The following is a 17,589-nucleotide window of genomic DNA, read 5'->3' as shown; positions in this document are numbered from 1 at the left end:
ACGCTGTCCGTTGGTTCACCGTTGCTGAGCGCGGACCTTCCAAAGGAATCCAAAAAGCTCTTGTTGGATTCTATGCTTGTGACCGCGCTCCTCTTCAAGTACGGGGCCACTCCAAGCCTGAGCTATGAAGAGGAGCGCGGCCACGATGTGCAGGAGGGTCCTGGGTAGCGGCGGAGGATGGCATGGAAAGCCTCTAGAGCAGGTGTCCCCAAACTTTTTCGGTCACGGGCCAGATCAACATACTTCAGACTGCTGGGGGGCCGGAACATACATAAAATGATGTTGAAAAACATTACATTGAATCTAGGTATTGATTGCCCCAATCATGCCCGAAGGAGAACTCCCAGCAGCAGCCATTCAGTCATGCGGCACCCAAAGAAACTCCTTGTGCACCAAACGGTGAAGCATACCCAGGTGACAACCTGCCGTCCACCTGATGCAGAATTGGATGCCAGCGAATGACTGCCTGCTGGCTTCTACAGTATGTGGATGGGTGGGTATATGCGGGCCGCTGATATTTAACAGTGCAGTGGGCCACATCTATAAATTATACATTTTGTGTTTGGAGGCCAGTGAAAAAGCTTCAGGGGGCCACAGGCCATAGTTTGAGGACCACTGCTCTAAAGGATCCAGATGCTTTCCTCTCCTTAGGTAAGTATTTCATCTGAGGTTCACCTCAGTTTACCATAATGCTGGGTACACACGTTACGTTTTTTCATGCAATAGATGGATCAGATACATAAAATCCGTCATGTCCGATATTGCTCTCGACCGTTTCCGCGCTCGATTTCTCATAGCGGTGAATGGAAAAAGATAAGAAAAACGAATGAAGATAAGAGAATCGAGCGCAGAATCGAGTGCAAATTCGTGCTGCCAAAACGATCGGGTTGGAGAGTCGCACTAAAAAACATAATGTGTATACCCAGCATAAGACCTTTTTATTAGACCAACATATAATTACAGTAGTAGCAGTAGGGTATTGTTTCAATTCTGTGAGTATTGTGTAAACAAGGAGTCTTATCTCAGCTAACAACCTCACACCCCATTTAGATGTTCATCTTAATGACTTTGTATTTATGCTTGAAACAAATCTATGTATCCCCTTTTGATGTTGCATGTATAGAGCTGTCTGTTCCAACAGCTTGCGAGCAAACAGGATTGAAGTCTGATGAAGGCTCCACAGCCAAAAGCTTACTTTTATTCTTTTAAGTTAGCCAGTAAATGGTATCATCCTGATCCAAAACTTCTTGATATAATTAGTGTCACTTTAAAGAGAACCCGAGGTGGGTTTCTGACATCAATATTAGGACACAGATGCACATTCGGCATACAATGCCCAGCCTCTGTGTCCTTACAGTGTGCCCCCAGGCCCCCCTGCGCTCTGCTGTCCCCCAATATAAAAACTGCCAGGCTAGCGAGACACAGATTGTCGCTAGTCGGCTGTTTAGCTTTCTGCTGCCACTCACCACCGCTCCCCCGCCCCCCTGTATAGCACGGCTCCCTGCCTCAGTACGTTCCCTCCCCGCCTCTGTAAGCCAATTGGAGGAAGCTTACGGAGGCGGGGAGGGAAGGGATACAGGCAGGGATCCGTGCTATACAGGGGTCGGGGGAGCGGTGGTGAGTGGCAGCCAGAAGGTAAACAGCCGACTAGCGACAATCTGTGTCTCGCTAGCCTGGCAGTTTTTATATTGGGGGACAGCAGGGGGGGGGGGGGGGAGACTGGGGGCGCACTGTAAGGACACAGAGGCTGGGCATTGTATGCCGAATGTGCATCTGTGTCCTAATATTGATGTCAGAAACCCCCCTCGGGCTCTCTTTATGGCCCCTTTTACACTTGCATTGAAAACCTACGTTGTGTTATCCTGTTTTATTGCAGGGGAATGCAACAGCAATGCAAGGCAATGGGGCATAGCACACTTACCATGTCGCGTCACATTGCACCGGAAGAGTCAACAGCGCATTACCGGGCGACTTCCACGGCAATGCAGTGGCGGAAGGCATTGAAGTCAATGGGCAACACATAAATTTTAATGTTGAGCGGAACGGGAATACAACAGGGATCCCTGGGAATCCCAATGACATACTTTCTGTCCAGTAGGGATTGCGTCACTGGGCAAGGGGTGGGGAATCCCAGTGACATACTTCCTGTCCAGGAGGGAGTGCGTCACTAGGCGAGGGGCGTGCGGGGGAGCGGGTCTACGCATATGACTCTGTTGGCGCACTCTGCTGCAGGGCCATATGTTAGTCATTTTTGCGTTGTGGTGGGATGCGACAGGAGCAACGTATCCCACCACAACACAAAAACTAGATGTAAAACTGTCCTTAAAGAACTCTTCACCACTTTACAAACTAAAGTGCCATTCAGAGGGCTTTTGATTGGAAGGTGGTGTTGCAGCAACTAGAGTACTGAAACCTAACACCATAGAAACTTTGTAAAGAGACACTTTTAAGTGCACAAAAGATTGCGCCAAATGTTGCAGATCACTCCATCACCGAATAACAGGTCGCAAAACACAAAGAGGACACAGAGAAAGCCACTTTTACAGAAGAGTTGAAAGTTTTCTCAGATTAGAGGCTGTTGTTCCCCCTCAGAAGGTGCCATTTTTCCCAGAAATCACACAGAAATTTCTTCTCAGAAGTGTAACGTTCGACAAACGTTTCAAATCATTTTTTGTGTGTGTTGGTAGAAAACAAAAGTTCAGGCAGAGAGCATCTTTGACAAAGAACAACTCTAAAAGGCTTCTTTCGATCTGTAAGCGAATGTATAAATTAGTGCGCTCTGTAGGGCTCACCGATCATCTTAGAGGGGGAGGGGGGGAGCAGTTAATGGATTTCAAACAATGCTGACATAATTGCCTGGGAAAATTGAACAAAGAGCAAGGCAGGCTGTTCGCAAACGCCGCGTCTCCCGAGAGTACGAGCGGATCCAAAGGGAATGTCGCCGCATTGTTCGGAGCACTGAGGGGAAAAAAGTGCAACAATTTCCCCTCAATTTATTCATCAAAAGCCTTTTTTCATAGTTAAATCTACAATACACGCCTCCAGAGAGGGGAAACGCAGCGCGGGCGATAATTATGAGGAGATAATGGAATTACTTGGTAAATGAACTCGGGGGCCGCTGGGTTTCACCATTCTTGGCCATTGTTACACGTCGATGTTGTGGCATTATTTTTATTAAGCTGCATGAGAGAAATGCATTAGTAACTCAGTCTGATTTGCTGAAACTGTATCCTGAATCCATAGCAGTTCATTATCGCTGCGCAGGAAATATACGGTTGAATAGTGACGAGTGTGAATATCGAATAATCGTTATTTTGCTTTGTAATTACCATGTAAAATCATAATACAAAATTTTGGGGAAAAACATAATTCATTTTGTTCCTAATCGTTATCAGTGTCTGTAATTTCTCAATTACGAATTACTGGGAACAAAGCAGTCCTGGCCCCTCGCTGTTGTTCCGCTTATCTTCCTTCAGCCAATGTGCCCTTCCTAAATCTGGCCAACTCAGCCAGTTGTGGGCTACTGTGTATGCAAATTCCATTGGCTCCTGACCTCGTGAACACTGTGAGGCAATCTCATTGGCTCACATTGATCACAGGGTCAGGAACCAATGAAATCGGCTCCTGGCCAGCTCACAGAGCTCTGCTGTCATAGCGACAGCAGGGTGAGTGAGCCTAAATGACAGGGGAGCAGCATGATCGGTGGGAGAGTGGATCCGTGCGGCATGTCGTCGGTAAGCCATTTTTTGCACCAGCAGTCTCTGGTCCTTAAGAGGCTGGATCCAATGAAATTGGCTCCTGACCGCCTCACAGTGCTCTGCTGTCATACCGACAGCAAAGCGAGTGGGCTTAAGTGACGGAGAGCAGCGCGAACTTCGACACAGACTGGTCCGTGCGGCGGGACATCGGTGAGCCCCGTTTTCTAACCCAAAAGTCACTGGTCCTTAAAGAGAAACTCCGACCAAGAATTGAACTTTATCCCAATCAGTAGCTGATACCCCCTTTAACATGAGAAATCTATTCCTTTTCACAAACAGACCATCAGGGGGCGCTGTATGACTGATATTGTGGTGAAACCCCTCCAACAAGAAACTCTGAGGACCATGGTACTCCTGGCAGTTTCCTGTCTGGAAACCTTGCTGCATTGTGGGAAATGGCTGTTTCCAAATGCCAAAAAAACATGCAGCAGCTACATCACCTGCCAACAGTAAAAATGTCACCATGTAAAAAATGTCAGAATGTAAATCAGGGAGAGGAAAGATTTTACAATGGGCAAACACTGACTAAATCATTTATACATAATTATTGTAAAAATAAAGCACTTTTTTATTACATTATTTTCACTGGAGTTCCTCTTTAAGGGGTCCAGAGACTTCTGGAACTGAAGTGGTTAAACAACACCTCAAACATTTTACAACGCTAATTGCATGAGAAAATAAAATTGCTGGGTCTTTAAAACTGCCAGTATTATTGACAGACAAGCTTTTTATCACTCAGGCAAGTGGAAACAGAGCCGCAAGGCAGAGTCTCTACTAATTGCATCAGGTGAAAGTACTTTCGCCTGATTATCAGCTGCTGCTGCGACTGCTTCACTGGCAGTTAACTCCAGCGATATTTGTAATTGTATCACGCCCACGTCTGTTAAGTGGCATGAATACCGTCAGGAAATGGATTGCACAAAACTCTGATCAGCTCACAAGTTTGCAAGGTCTATATTCTCCCCCATTAGCTAGCATTTCAGAGAAAATTCCCTCCACCAGACCCCAAAAAACAGCCATCGGTGAGAATCACCATTATGAATATAGATGAGTTCTTGTCCTTTTGGGCCCACCTACAGAGCAGTACCCCTGACTCACCCCACTACAAACCCATGTTGCACAATGAAGACAAAGAAAAGCCATGTGCACCGAAAGAAAGGGTCGACTCTATACTCCCTCCAACACCAGAGCCAAAGATCCTAACAAGAGTCCAGATAAAACACACCACCAGTGATGCTCGGATACCCCTTTTTATTATTCGAGTTTGGTCGAATTCGAATAGTAAATTATTCGAATTCAGTCGAATATTCGAGTCGAATATTTTTTACTATTCGATTCGACCTCGGACTTCGAGCTCACTATTCGAGTCGGTATTCGAGCTCATTATTCGAGCTGACTATTCGAATTGGCCTTAAATAGCTTCCAACACTTGTTTTGAGGGTGAATGATGCAAGAAACATCTTTTTTTCCAAGTAACAACAGCAAGTGATTATGTGGGGATGTTCCTTTAAAAAAAAAAAAAAGGTGGAAAGAGAAGTTGTGTCCAGAATTTTGTTCAGTACTGTATATACTTCTTCTTCTTCTTCTTTATCTTCTATATCTTCTTCTTCTTCTTCTATATCTTCTTCTTCTATATCTTCTTCTATATTGTCTTCTTCATCTTCTTCTTCTTCATTTTCTTCTTCTTCATCTTCTTCTTCATCTTCTTCTTCTTCATCTTCTTCTTCATCTTCTTCATCTTCTTCTTCTTCATCTTCTTCATCTTCATCTTCTTCTTCTTCATCTTCTTCATCTTCTTCTTCATCTTCTTCATCTTCTTCTTCTTCATCTTCTTCATCTTCTTCTTCTTCATCTTCTTCATCTTCTTCATCTTCTTCTTCTTCTCCTTCTTCTTCTTTTTCTTCTCCTTCTTCTTCTTCTTCTTCTTCTTCTCCTTCTTTTTCTATATCGTCTTCTTCTTCTTCACTTATTTCTCTTTTATATTTTTTTTTAAAGAAATGCAGCTATTTTTGAGCGTAACAAATAGCTGGTTGCGCACGCATGTTGAAAGCGCCATTGTATGTGCTCCCTGGCAGTGGAAACACACAGACAGCAGGAGGTAAATTCAGCAGCAGGAGGAGGAGGATGAGTGTGTGGCAGCAGGCAGTCAATGAGGCAGGCAGCGTGACATAATAGCCCTGGTACCTAGCGGTGATACCAGGGCTGTAAATAAACACAGCAGGCAGGAGGTCCCAGACAGCGGTCGTGCAGCCCACATCGTGTCCAATACACAACTGGGACAACACAGTTTTCAACCCGGGCACCTCTGAAAAATTAAACCTTTTTTTTTATGGTTTTTTGGTTTTGTTTGTAAAACAAATTACACAGATATATAGCTATTGTTTGACGTAATAGCTGGTGGCAGAGTGGCAGCAGAATGTAATTCTTCTGTGTACCCTGGCAGTGGGAAACACAGACCGACAGCAGCAGCAGCAGGAGGAATGGAGGAGTAGTGTGAGTGTGGCAGCAGGTAGGCAGCGTGACATAATAGCCCTGGTACCTAGCGGTGATACCAGGGCTGTAAATAAACACAGCAGGCAGGAGGTCCCAGACAGCGGTCGTGCAGCCCACATCGTGTCCAATACACAACTGGGACAACACAGTTTTCAACCCGGGCACCTCTGAAAAATTAAACCTTTTTTTTTTTTTTTTTTTATGGTTTTGTAGTTTTGGTTTTACAACCAATTACACAGATATAGCTATTTTTTGACGTAATAGCTGGTGGCAAAGTGGCAGCAGAAGGTAATTCTGTGTACCCTGGCAGTGGGAAACACAGACAGACAGTAGAAGGGCAGTACACAGCAGCCCACTGTAGGTGTAAAATGTGTGGCTGCAGGCGACGTAATAGTCAAAGTGAACCAGGCTGGCTTAGTTAGCAGGAGCCAGGAGGTGGTAAAGGGTGGTAAGGCACATTAACGATGGTTCTAAGTTCCGGCAGCCAGTTCATGTCCCCCTCTCGCCGACAACAGGGGCCAGGAACTCGCCTTCCACCCACGCCTGGTTCATCTTGAGAAACGTCAGTCTGTCCACAGACTTGTGAGACAGACGTGAGCGTTTCTCGGTGACCACGCCACCAGCTGCACTGAAGCAGCGCTCGGACAGCACGCTGGAAGGGGGACAGGACAGCACTTACAGGGCGTACTGCGCCAGCTCGCTCCAGATCTCCAGGCGCTTGACCCAATACTCCATGGGATCAACAGGGGCATCGCTGTCAAGCCCGCTGTAGGACCCTATGTAGTCAGCCACCATACGGGTCAGGCGCTGGCTGTGACCGGAGGAGGATGCTGCTGCATGCACCTCCTCTCTAGTCACTGCTGCCGGAGCCTCTACAGTCCTGTAGAGCTCGTTGCTGAGAAACAGCAGGTCTGTGGGGCGCTTGCTGCTGGATGCAGGCACCTGCGGCTGCCTCTGTGCTGGCTGGACAGTGGGGGTGGAAGGCTGGGGGAAGGCTTCCTCCAAGCGCTCAACAAGGGCCTGCTGCAAGCTCCTTATTTGTTGCGCTGGGTCTCCTCCTGCAGGCGGCAGGAACTGGCTCAACTTCCCCTTGAGGCGTGGGTCCAACATCATGCTGATCCAGATCTCCTCCCTCTGCTTCATCTGGATCACTCTGGGGTCCCTGCGCAGGCACGCCAGCATGTGCGCTGCCATTGGGAAGAGGCGGGCCACGTGTGCTGGCACATCGATGGCAGTGCTGCTGTCCTCATCCTCCTCCTCTGCCGCCTCATCCTCTCTCCACCCCCGCACCAACTCAGCTGCGCTGTGCTGATCCCCCTCATCAGCAGCAAGGTCAGGGACCTCCACCAAGTCCTCCTCCTCCTCCCCCTCAGAGGTGGACTGTGCAGCTGCATGACGCTCCTGCTGGTCCAAGGCTGCCGCTCCCTGTTCCAGCAAAGCATCGAGGGCCCTGTTCAGCAGACAAACCAGGGGCACCCACTCGCAGACCATAGCATGGTCCCTGCTCACCATGTTAGTGGCCTGCAGAAAGGGAGCCAGCACTAAGCACACCTGCTGCATGTGCCTCCAGTCATCATCGGGGACGCTGGACGGGATGTTGCTGGTCTTGTCCCTTCTCTGAGCGGCGGAAACAGTGGCCAGGGCAAGGTACTGGTTGACAGCGTGCTTCTGTTCAACCAGACGCTCCAACATCGCCAGGGTGGAGTTCCAGCGAGTCGGAACGTCAAGGATCAGCTGATGGCGTGGCAGCTCCAGCTCCTTTTGCACGTCTTCCAGGCTCGCACAGGCTGCAGCCGAGCGCCGGAAGTGACGCACAACGTTCCTTGCCGTTTCCAGCAGTTCGCCCATCCCCTGGTAGGTGCGCAAGAACTTCTGCACCACCAGGTTCAGCACGTGGGCAAGACAGGGGATGTGGGTCAGGTTTCCCCTGTCTATTGCGGCAACCAGATTGGCCCCATTGTCGGCCACCACCTCTCCGACTCTGAGGCCTCTGGGGGTCAGCCAAATCCTCTCCTGCTCCTGGAGTTTGGCCAACACATGGGTTGCCGTCAGCTTGGTCTTCCCAAGGCTGACCAAGTGCAGCAGCGCTTGGCAGTGGCGGGCCTTCACGCTGCTGCTGAGGCGGGGGGTTTGGCCAGGTGTGCCGGAGGATGGCAGAGGATCGGAGGAACCTGCTGCAGTTCCCCTGACCCTGCGGGGTGGCACCACCCACTGTGTTGCTGCTGCTGCTGTGCCCGCTGCTGCTCTCCCATCCTCACCCCCTTCCACCAAGCTGACCCAGTGGACAGTGAAGGACAGGTAGCGGCCTGTCCCGAAGCGGCTGCTCCAGGAGTCCATGGTGACGTGGACCCTTTCACCAACCGCGTGCTCCAGCCCTCGCTCCACATTGGCCATCACAAAGCGGTGCAGTGCAGGAATGGCCTTGCGGGCGAAGAAGTGTCTGCTGGGGAGCTGCCAGTCTGGGGCTGCACAAGCAAGCAGCGCACGCATGTCGCTCCCCTCCTGCACGAGCGTGTACGGCAGGAGTTGGGAGCACATGGCCCGTGCCAGCAAGCCGTTCAGCTGCCGCACGCGACGGCTGCTGGGAGGCAGAGCCCTAACCACCCCCTGGAAGGACTCGCTCAAAAGGCTCTGGCGTGGCCTTTTGCTGGCACGGGAATCAGCGGACACAGCAGAGGAGGCCACTGAGGACTGGCTGCCAGAACAGGCCTCAGTGTCGGCGGCAGGAGTTGCAGAGGGGGGAGGAGCAGTGCGTTTCCGCACTCCTGCTGGTGCTGCTGGAGGAGCAGGAGGGCGGGTGGCTGCTGTTGCTGCTGCTGCTGCTGCTGAAGGCTGTGCAGTGATGGGTGTGGTGCCACTGCCAGCACCAGATGCCTTCGGCCTCTGGAACTCCTCATGCTGGTGGAAATGTTTCGCAGCAAGGTGGTTGATGAGCGAGCTGGTGCTGAACTTTAAGGGGTCTGCACCTCTGCTCAACTTCCGCTGACAGTGGTTGCAAGTGGCGTACTTGCTGTACACTGTGGGCATGGTGAAAAATCGCCAGATTGGTGACAAAAACAACCCCCTACGGCATGGAACCGCTGCTGCCTGTCTCCCTGTGGTGGTTGGGGGGGGGGGGGGCTTGGGTGCGGCTGGTGGTGGTACTGGCAGATGCTGCTGCTGCTGCTGAGCCTGAGACACCAGCAGGCTGTGGGACCTGCCTACTGCTGCCAATGCTTGCAATGATGCGCCTCCTTGCAAGGCCCACAAGCGCATCCTCCTCCTCCTCCTCAGAGCTGCTGATGACGACATCCCCTGGAGCTGGTGGCACCCAGTCTCTGTCTGTCACCGTGTCATCATCATCCTCCCCCTCCTGAAACATGTCCTGCTGGGATGATGACCCCCCAAACTCCTCTCCTGATGCATGGATGGGCTGCTTGACTGTCGCCACAGTCTTGCTGTCCAATCCCTCCTCCCCCAAAGTGCCCATCAGCATCTCCTCCTCAAAATCGCCAACAACAGCAGACAATACCCTGATGGTGCCTGGGGTAAAAAGACTGCTGAGTGACAGGTCGGCGACTGACGGTGAACTGGCCTCCTCCCCAGGCCCTGCTGGGCGGCTGCTGCGAACAGGGGTGGTGGTGGTGGTGGTGAGGGTGGAGGCCTCGGATGCAGAGCTGATGGCGGGCTGCTCATCCTCCGTCATCAGTTGCACCACAGTGTCTGCATCCTTTTCCTCAATGGGACGTTTCCGACCCGGCTGGAGGAAAATCGGAGCAGGTGCTACACGCTGCTGCTGCTGTGTCTCTGCAGCGTGAGTTGCAGATGCTCCTGCTGGGCGGCGCCCAAGGCGTCCACGGCCAGTGGCTATAGGAGGAATGTTAGCCACTGACGCTGCTGCTGCTGCGGAACTGTGTATGGTGGCGCGCCCGCGCCCGCGGCTTGCCACAATGCTGCTCCCTCTCCTCCTGATTCCCTTGCTGCCCTTCCCCTTGCCCAAACCGCGCTGGCTGCCACTTCCAGACATCTTCGATGTTTTGGGCGTACACACAAAAGTTTTTTTAAAAGGGCGGGTGAAAAGTGGGGTACTTTAATGGAGTGGGTTGGTGGGCGAGGTGACTGAGTGAGTGTCTAGTACAGTAAGTAAGTAGTAACAGTCAGGAAGTACAACTAGCAGTTACAATAATCAGTAGTAATCACAAGGAAATAGAGTGTGTGTACACTACAGACAGTGAGTGCACGCACGCGCAAACACGCGCAGGAGCTAGCCTATGAACAGAGACTGAGTGTCCCTAGTACAGTAAGTACGTAGTAACAGTCAGGAAGTACAACTAGAAGTTACAATAATAAGTAGTAATCACAAGGAAATAGAGTGTGTGTACACTACAGACAGTGAGTGCACGCACGCGCAAACACGCGCAGGAGCTAGCCTATGAACACTGACTGAGTGAGTGTCCCTAGTACAGTAAGTAAGTAGTAACAGTCAGGAAGTACAACTAGCAGTTACAATAATCAGTAGTAATCACAAGGAAATAGAGTGTGTGTACACTACAGACAGTGAGTGCACGCACGCGCAAACACGCGCAGGAGCTAGCCTATGAACAGAGACTGAGTGAGTGTCCCTAGTACAGAAAGTAAGTAGTAACAGTCAGGAAGTACAACTAGAAGTTACAATAATAAGTAGTAATCACAAGGAAATAGAGTGTGTGTACACTACAGACAGTGAGTGCACGCACGCGCAAACACGCGCAGGAGCTAGCCTATGAACACTGACTGAGTGAGTGTCACTAGTACAGTAAGTAAGTAGTAACAGTCAGGAAGTACAACTAGCAGTTACAATAATCAGTAGTAATCACAAGGAAATAGAGTGTGTGTACACTACAGACAGTGAGTGCACGCACGCGCAAACACGCGCAGGAGCTAGCCTATGAACACTGACTGAGTGAGTGTCCCTAGTACAGTAAGTAAGTAGTAACAGTCAGGAAGTACAACTAGCAGTTACAATAATCAGTAGTAATCACAAGGAAATAGAGTGTGTGTACACTACAGACAGTGAGTGCACGCACGCGCAAACACGCGCAGGAGCTAGCCTATGAACACTGACTGAGTGAGTGTCCCTAGTACAGTAAGTAAGTAGTAACAGTCAGGAAGTACAACTAGCAGTTACAATAATCAGTAGTAATCACAAGGAAATAGAGTGTGTGTACACTACAGACAGTGAGTGCACGCACGCGCAAACACGCGCAGGAGCTAGCCTATGAACAGAGACTGAGTGAGTGTCCCTAGTACAGAAAGTAAGTAGTAACAGTCAGGAAGTACAACTAGAAGTTACAATAATAAGTAGTAATCACAAGGAAATAGAGTGTGTGTACACTACAGACAGTGAGTGCACGCACGTGCAAACACGCGCAGGAGCTAGCCTATGAACAGAGACTGAGTGAGTGTCCCTAGTACAGTAAGTAAGTAGTAACAGTCAGGAAGTACAACTAGAAGTTACAATAATAAGTAGTAATCACAAGGAAATAGAGTGTGTGTACACTACAGACAGTGAGTGCACGCACGCGCAAACACGCGCAGGAGCTAGCCTATGAACACTGACTGAGTGAGTGTCCCTAGTACAGTAAGTAAGTAGTAACAGTCAGGAAGTACAACTAGCAGTTACAATAATCAGTAGTAATCACAAGGAAATAGAGTGTGTGTACACTACAGACAGTGAGTGCACGCACGCGCAAACACGCGCAGGAGCTAGCCTATGAACAGAGACTGAGTGAGTGTCCCTAGTACAGTAAGTAAGTAGTAACAGTCAGGAAGTACAACTAGAAGTTACAATAATAAGTAGTAATCACAAGGAAATAGAGTGTGTGTACACTACAGACAGTGAGTGCACGCACGCGCAAACACGCGCAGGAGCTAGCCTATGAACACTGACTGAGTGAGTGTCCCTAGTACAGTAAGTAAGTAGTAACAGTCAGGAAGTACAACTAGCAGTTACAATAATCAGTAGTAATCAGAAGGAAATAGAGTGTGTGTACACAGACAGTGAGTGCACGCACACGCAGGAGCTAGCCTATGAACAGTGACAGTGAGTGTCCTAGTACAGTTACAGTATATAACTACAATACAAAATACAATCAATCAGTAGTAAAGGACAGCAGAAATACTGGTATAGATGAGAAATAAACAGAGGACAGGAGAGAACAGCTGCCCACACAGGCAGGCCCTGAGGCCTAAAGCTGTAAGCCTGCAGCAGCTGTCTCTCTCTATGTAACACAAAAGCTACTAACTAAAATACAATGTCTATCTAACTAACAACAATATAGGTGTATATAGGAGGTGTATGTGAGCAAAAACGCTAGGTGATTGACCACAATAAAGCTCTTGCTAAGCCAAAGCACAAAGGAGCAGATCTCTCTCTGTGCAAAGTCAGGCAAGGACAGAAAAACGGAACATGGCGGCCGCTATTTATAGGGTAGGGGCTGGCCAGGGTCCCCCTCTGTGATTGGCTGCCGTCAGAGGGCCTGGGAGCCCTCTGATTGGCTCTAAGGACATCAATCTGGGCTATGACGCTATTCGAGCTCGGTATTCGAGCTCGAATAGCGCTGTTAGCTCGAATAGCGCGAATAGTGAATGGGCTATTCGAGTTCACTCGAATAGCCCATTCGAATAGCTCCAGCTATTCGGAGCTCGAATACCGAGCTCGAATAGCTGAAAAAGAGCTTGAATATTCGAGCTACTCGAATATTCGAGCTCTGCTGAGCACCACTACACACCACAGCCAAGAGCAAAGAGGACTATGTGGGAAAATGGAGGAGTGAAATAACAGTCACAGAAGCTAACCATATACCAGTCCCTACAGAGAATATAAAATGGCCCCATACCTGGAAAAGCTCCAAAACTCTCAATAGAGGCCAATCCTGAGTGTCTACATACTGAGTGCTCACAACCTTGAAATAGAGCCTGGGAGACACAGACAGACCCAGGGAGGAGAGACTATGCCAACACTATGAGCAGAAGACTCTCGAGGACAACAATCACGTCCTACTGCACTGCCCCAAATATACTGCAACCAGGAACACTTACTTTAAGAAATTGATGGAACTATTCCCAGACTTTCTCACATTAGAAGATGAGAGAAAAACATATATCTTACCGAGAGAAGAGGAATCTACAGTGACGATCGCTGCACACTATGTCACAGCATCCCACAGACTGAGAGGAGCATAAGGGAACTGTAAACCTAAAAACATCCACAGACTGCTTGGCCATTGTTCCCATACCCCACCCCCTTCCATGTTCCCCTATTCCCCCTTGCTTTGGCAATGTCTGTATGAATCTTGCTCATGCTAATAAAGCTATCTTTAAAAAAAAATATAGGTAGAGAAAAGTAGACGGGCACTACACTGCTAGTGTGCTTTCATCAAGGTATATAAATGACATTTAAAGGAATCCGGAGTAAGGCTATCTTTGATTGGATGAGTCCTTGATTTGCCGCAGTTGCCTTATCAACTACATACTGGTGCTTGCTTATTCAATTCACTGTTTCTCTTAGGTTTTCTCTTAGGATAATATTTTTCATCTTCTGTTTTTTAAATAACTTTTCAGCCCCCTGCAGTTGAGAAAGTGCCCAAAAAATAGGTGCAGATTTACAATCAGAATTATGTTGAATCTTTTCTTGCTTGCTCAGTGCAACTTACCCAGGGTCAGTTCTAATCTTTTTGCTACAATCCAACCCCCCTCCCCCCCCCCCTTTCAATTGGAAATGATAGAACAGCACCCGATAATTTAATCCACTTCACGTAATGTTCTCACATGACATGCTGCAGCTCCACACAATACACATTGGATGGCTGTGAGTCTGTGACAAACAAACTGCTCACCCTCAGCCAGTCCATTCCTCATCAGTCAGGACAGCAGTGCCACCTCCTCCCTTCTACTGTTTAAGTCAAATGAAACAATGCTGCTCTCCTGCCTCCCTTCTACTCACTCACTGTCAGATACCTCACACAGCACAACAAGCTGCTTTTCCCCTAAGATGACCTCTTCACCGCGCTCTCCTCTTGCTTCTCCTCCTACTCTGACTGCATGCTGTTAGTGTAAACACAGTACAAACATGCTGCCCTTGTTATCTCTGAGCCTGATGCAAATGTTTCACCTTGCTTCATGAGAGAACCGGCCCCGAACTTACCTGGGGCTTCTTCCAGCTCCCTGTAGTCCTTCAGGTCCCTCCATCTCTGATCAGTACAGCAGCTGTGTCCCTCTTAAAGTACTAAGTTCAGTACTTAACTATGGACAGGGAATGCTCTGAAACCTATACAGCCTTACCTGTCCTCTCTTGTACCCCTCGTTCCAGGGCCGTCAACCCCATTTAACCTCGGGCAGCTTTGAAAGCACTTTTATACCCGAGTGCTTCTGAAGACGGCCGACTCCTTACTGCGCATGCGCGGCTGAACACATTTGTGCTCACGCATGCGCAGTGTGGAGCCCCCTGTCTTTGGAAGCATTTGGAGACGCGGGTGCTTTCAAAGCCTCCTGAGGGCTTACAGAGGTGACAACACTGGAATGAAGGGTACAAGAGAAGACAGGTAAGGCTCTGTAGGATCCAAAGCCTTCCCTGTCCAACAGTAAGTATCTAACTTTTTTATTTTTCAGCTTCACAGTCACGTTTAAGTGGATCCGAGGTGAACTTTTACTCATTGCATAATTGTGTTCCTTTCCTATTGTTTATAGGGCATTCCTCAAGCCAAATACTTTTTTGTTTTTGTTTTAATACTCTAATTCCCTATAAACTACACAAGCCACACCAACAGGTTTTCAGAAAGCCTTGGCAGTAGCAAGGGCTCATGGGAGGCTCAGTCTGGGCAGGAGGAGGGGGAGGTGTTACTAGCCATTGATTTCAGAGGCAGAGGGGAGGAGGGAGGATTAGGTTTTTTAACAGGCTGAGTGCTCAAGATGCAGATAAGGTTGCCTCTGTGTAATGTTTACAAACAACATGCCTGCTATCATTGTATCACAGGAAGAGATATTCATATTCTAGTAAAGCTGTTTGCAACTAGATTTGCTGTGTAAACTATCTAAACTTTAGATAAGATATATAGACAAGTCACTTCTTATAGTTAGTTTTTTTATCTCGGATCCGCTTTATCGCTGGACAACTGAAGAAGAGGCCCTAGGTAAGTTACACTGGGCACCTTAGGTTTACTTTAAGGTTCTTTTGAAGGGCATGTTATTGATAAGTTGTGAAAATATCACCTTGGAGAAAAATTGAATTGAATAAGGGCCAATATGTTCTTAACTAGTTTTTCCACATTTGTTTGCGTAGCCATTTATTTTGTACTGTATATGTTATATGTACGATACGCTCTACGCATGGCTGTGTGACACCATACTTATTTATTTGCCTCTTTGCCCAGGTCATCCTGTCTATAGAAGAAGGCTATCGCCTGCCTGCTCCAATGGGCTGTCCGGTGACCCTGCATCAGTTAATGCTTCACTGCTGGCAGAAGGAGAGGAATCACCGGCCCAAGTTCTCAGACATCGTGAGCTTCCTAGACAAGCTCATCCGGAACCCCAGCACTCTCAACATACTAGTGGAAGATATTCTGGGGTAAGCTGTATAAAGGAAGGGTGGTGTCTTATTGTGAAAATGTATCAGACATTTACTGTGTACTTGTTCACAGTCCTGGCTGATGGAGCCTAAAGCGCACAGCCGCTGACCTCTCTCTCCCTCCTCGCTGTTTCCTCAATGCTCAGTGACGCGATTAGTGTCATTAGCAGAAGCCAGTCACTAGGGGAACAATAAGGAGTTAGAGATAGGTCTGTAGCTGTGCGCTCCACGTCCGCGCTGGAATTGAGGCATAGGTAAGCCGCTGCTTGTAGATGTGCGGGGGGACGGGATGAGCGGAGGACAAGGGGGTAAGGAGAGAGGGGTGGGCGGAGTCACCATGATCTGAAGTCTGGACTGGCAGGGAGGGAGTACGAACCTGGGAGGGAGGCTCTCGGGGCACCCAGCCTTAATGGATCCGGGGCACCATGGCAACAGGTTCGAGGGTGGTGCCCTGGATCAAACCCCCTAGCGACGCGCCTGATGGAGACAAAGAGACGTCCAGCTACCATTGTTCTTCTAGGTTATCCTTCCGCTGGATTGGTCATGTTTCCTCTTTGGAACATTAGCAAATTACAGTACATAGTACTGTCTGAGTAGTAAACAAAAAAATTCTACCAACAGTGGGCCTTATTCAATTAACGTTTCCTGAGTTTTTTTCTAGAAGATATAACTTATCGGTAAAACGTGGGGTAAAAATCCCAAAATAAGTTTGCTATTTCTATGTTTTCAAAAGCATTTCCAGTTTTTCTGTCAAAATAGTATAACACCAGCCAGCCTTCCAAACTATACTGGCAGTTAGACTTAGCGACTGCCGCTCAGGAAATGCTTTTGAAAACAAAGAAAACCCCGAGAATCCCCCATGAGAAGATGGACTAGTCCAAAACCTGTCGGTTCTGACAGATTTTAACTGCTTACTTTTTACTCTGTTCCTTTAAAGTTCTGCTTTAATAAGCTCTCAGGCTGAGGCTCATAACGGTATTATCTGAAGGAAGTGATCTTCTGCTTCTTTATCCTATTCCTTCTCCATAGGGATTCTCAGTGAAAGTGCCAATTAACAGTACAATTTTTCACTAAATGTGATCTTTCGATGCGATTTTTTACGATCGAAAATAATCGGAAGGTGATTATCCATTGTTTACATTTACTGAATGATTCTTTCTTCAAACTCGATTATAAAATCTAACTTTTGGATCGATTTTACCCTATTTAGCAATCGACCAAAGAATCGTTCCTTATCGATTGCCTTCATAAATGGCGAATTTTTCATACAATTTGATCATTCAAATTGCAAGATCGCATTTGGTGAAAAAATTGTAACATTAATGGGCACCTTTAACCTTTGCATTCATGTGTAAACAGCAGTCAGCAGATAGATGGTAAGATGGTATTCGTAATGGGTCAATTACGAGTACGCAAAATTTCACATTGTTTTTCACAATTACGCATACAGCATACTGCGTTTGTGAATCGTAATTCCGCTTGTAATTAGGCAAATACTCTTAATTCACATTCAATGCGTACAAATATTCGCATCTATTCACCAGTGTACTACGCATGCGCAGCTATTATTGAAATATTCAATGCAAAAACCCATTCGTATACTAAAAAAAAAGTGCGTTCATAAGCCAGTATACTGCACATGTGTGGCTATTATTGGAATATCCAATGCGAAAAATGCGTCCGTATGCATAAAAAAGGTTGTGCCCAAAATTACGCATAAATTATGCTAACATGCTTAATTACGGTTAGCAATTA

The 17,589-nt window shown here is 47.9% G+C and overlaps 1 protein-coding gene across 16 annotated transcripts in view; it reads left to right on the top strand.

Moving 5' to 3' along the window:
• Positions 1-17,589, top strand: part of EPHA6 (EPH receptor A6) — a 1,277,595-nt gene that overhangs the window by 1,242,490 nt on the left and 17,516 nt on the right. For all 16 annotated transcript variants that reach the window (XM_068270648.1, XM_068270650.1, XM_068270649.1 and 13 more), the window contains one exon: positions 15,641-15,834. In XM_068270648.1, the coding sequence (XP_068126749.1) occupies positions 15,641-15,834 (194 nt within the window). The remainder of the gene's footprint in view (positions 1-15,640; positions 15,835-17,589) is intronic.

Source organism: Hyperolius riggenbachi, chromosome 2, assembly GCF_040937935.1.
Source record: "Hyperolius riggenbachi isolate aHypRig1 chromosome 2, aHypRig1.pri, whole genome shotgun sequence".
NCBI lineage: Eukaryota > Metazoa > Chordata > Amphibia > Anura > Hyperoliidae > Hyperolius > Hyperolius riggenbachi.
This window is presented reverse-complemented; position numbering and strand designations above follow the sequence as displayed.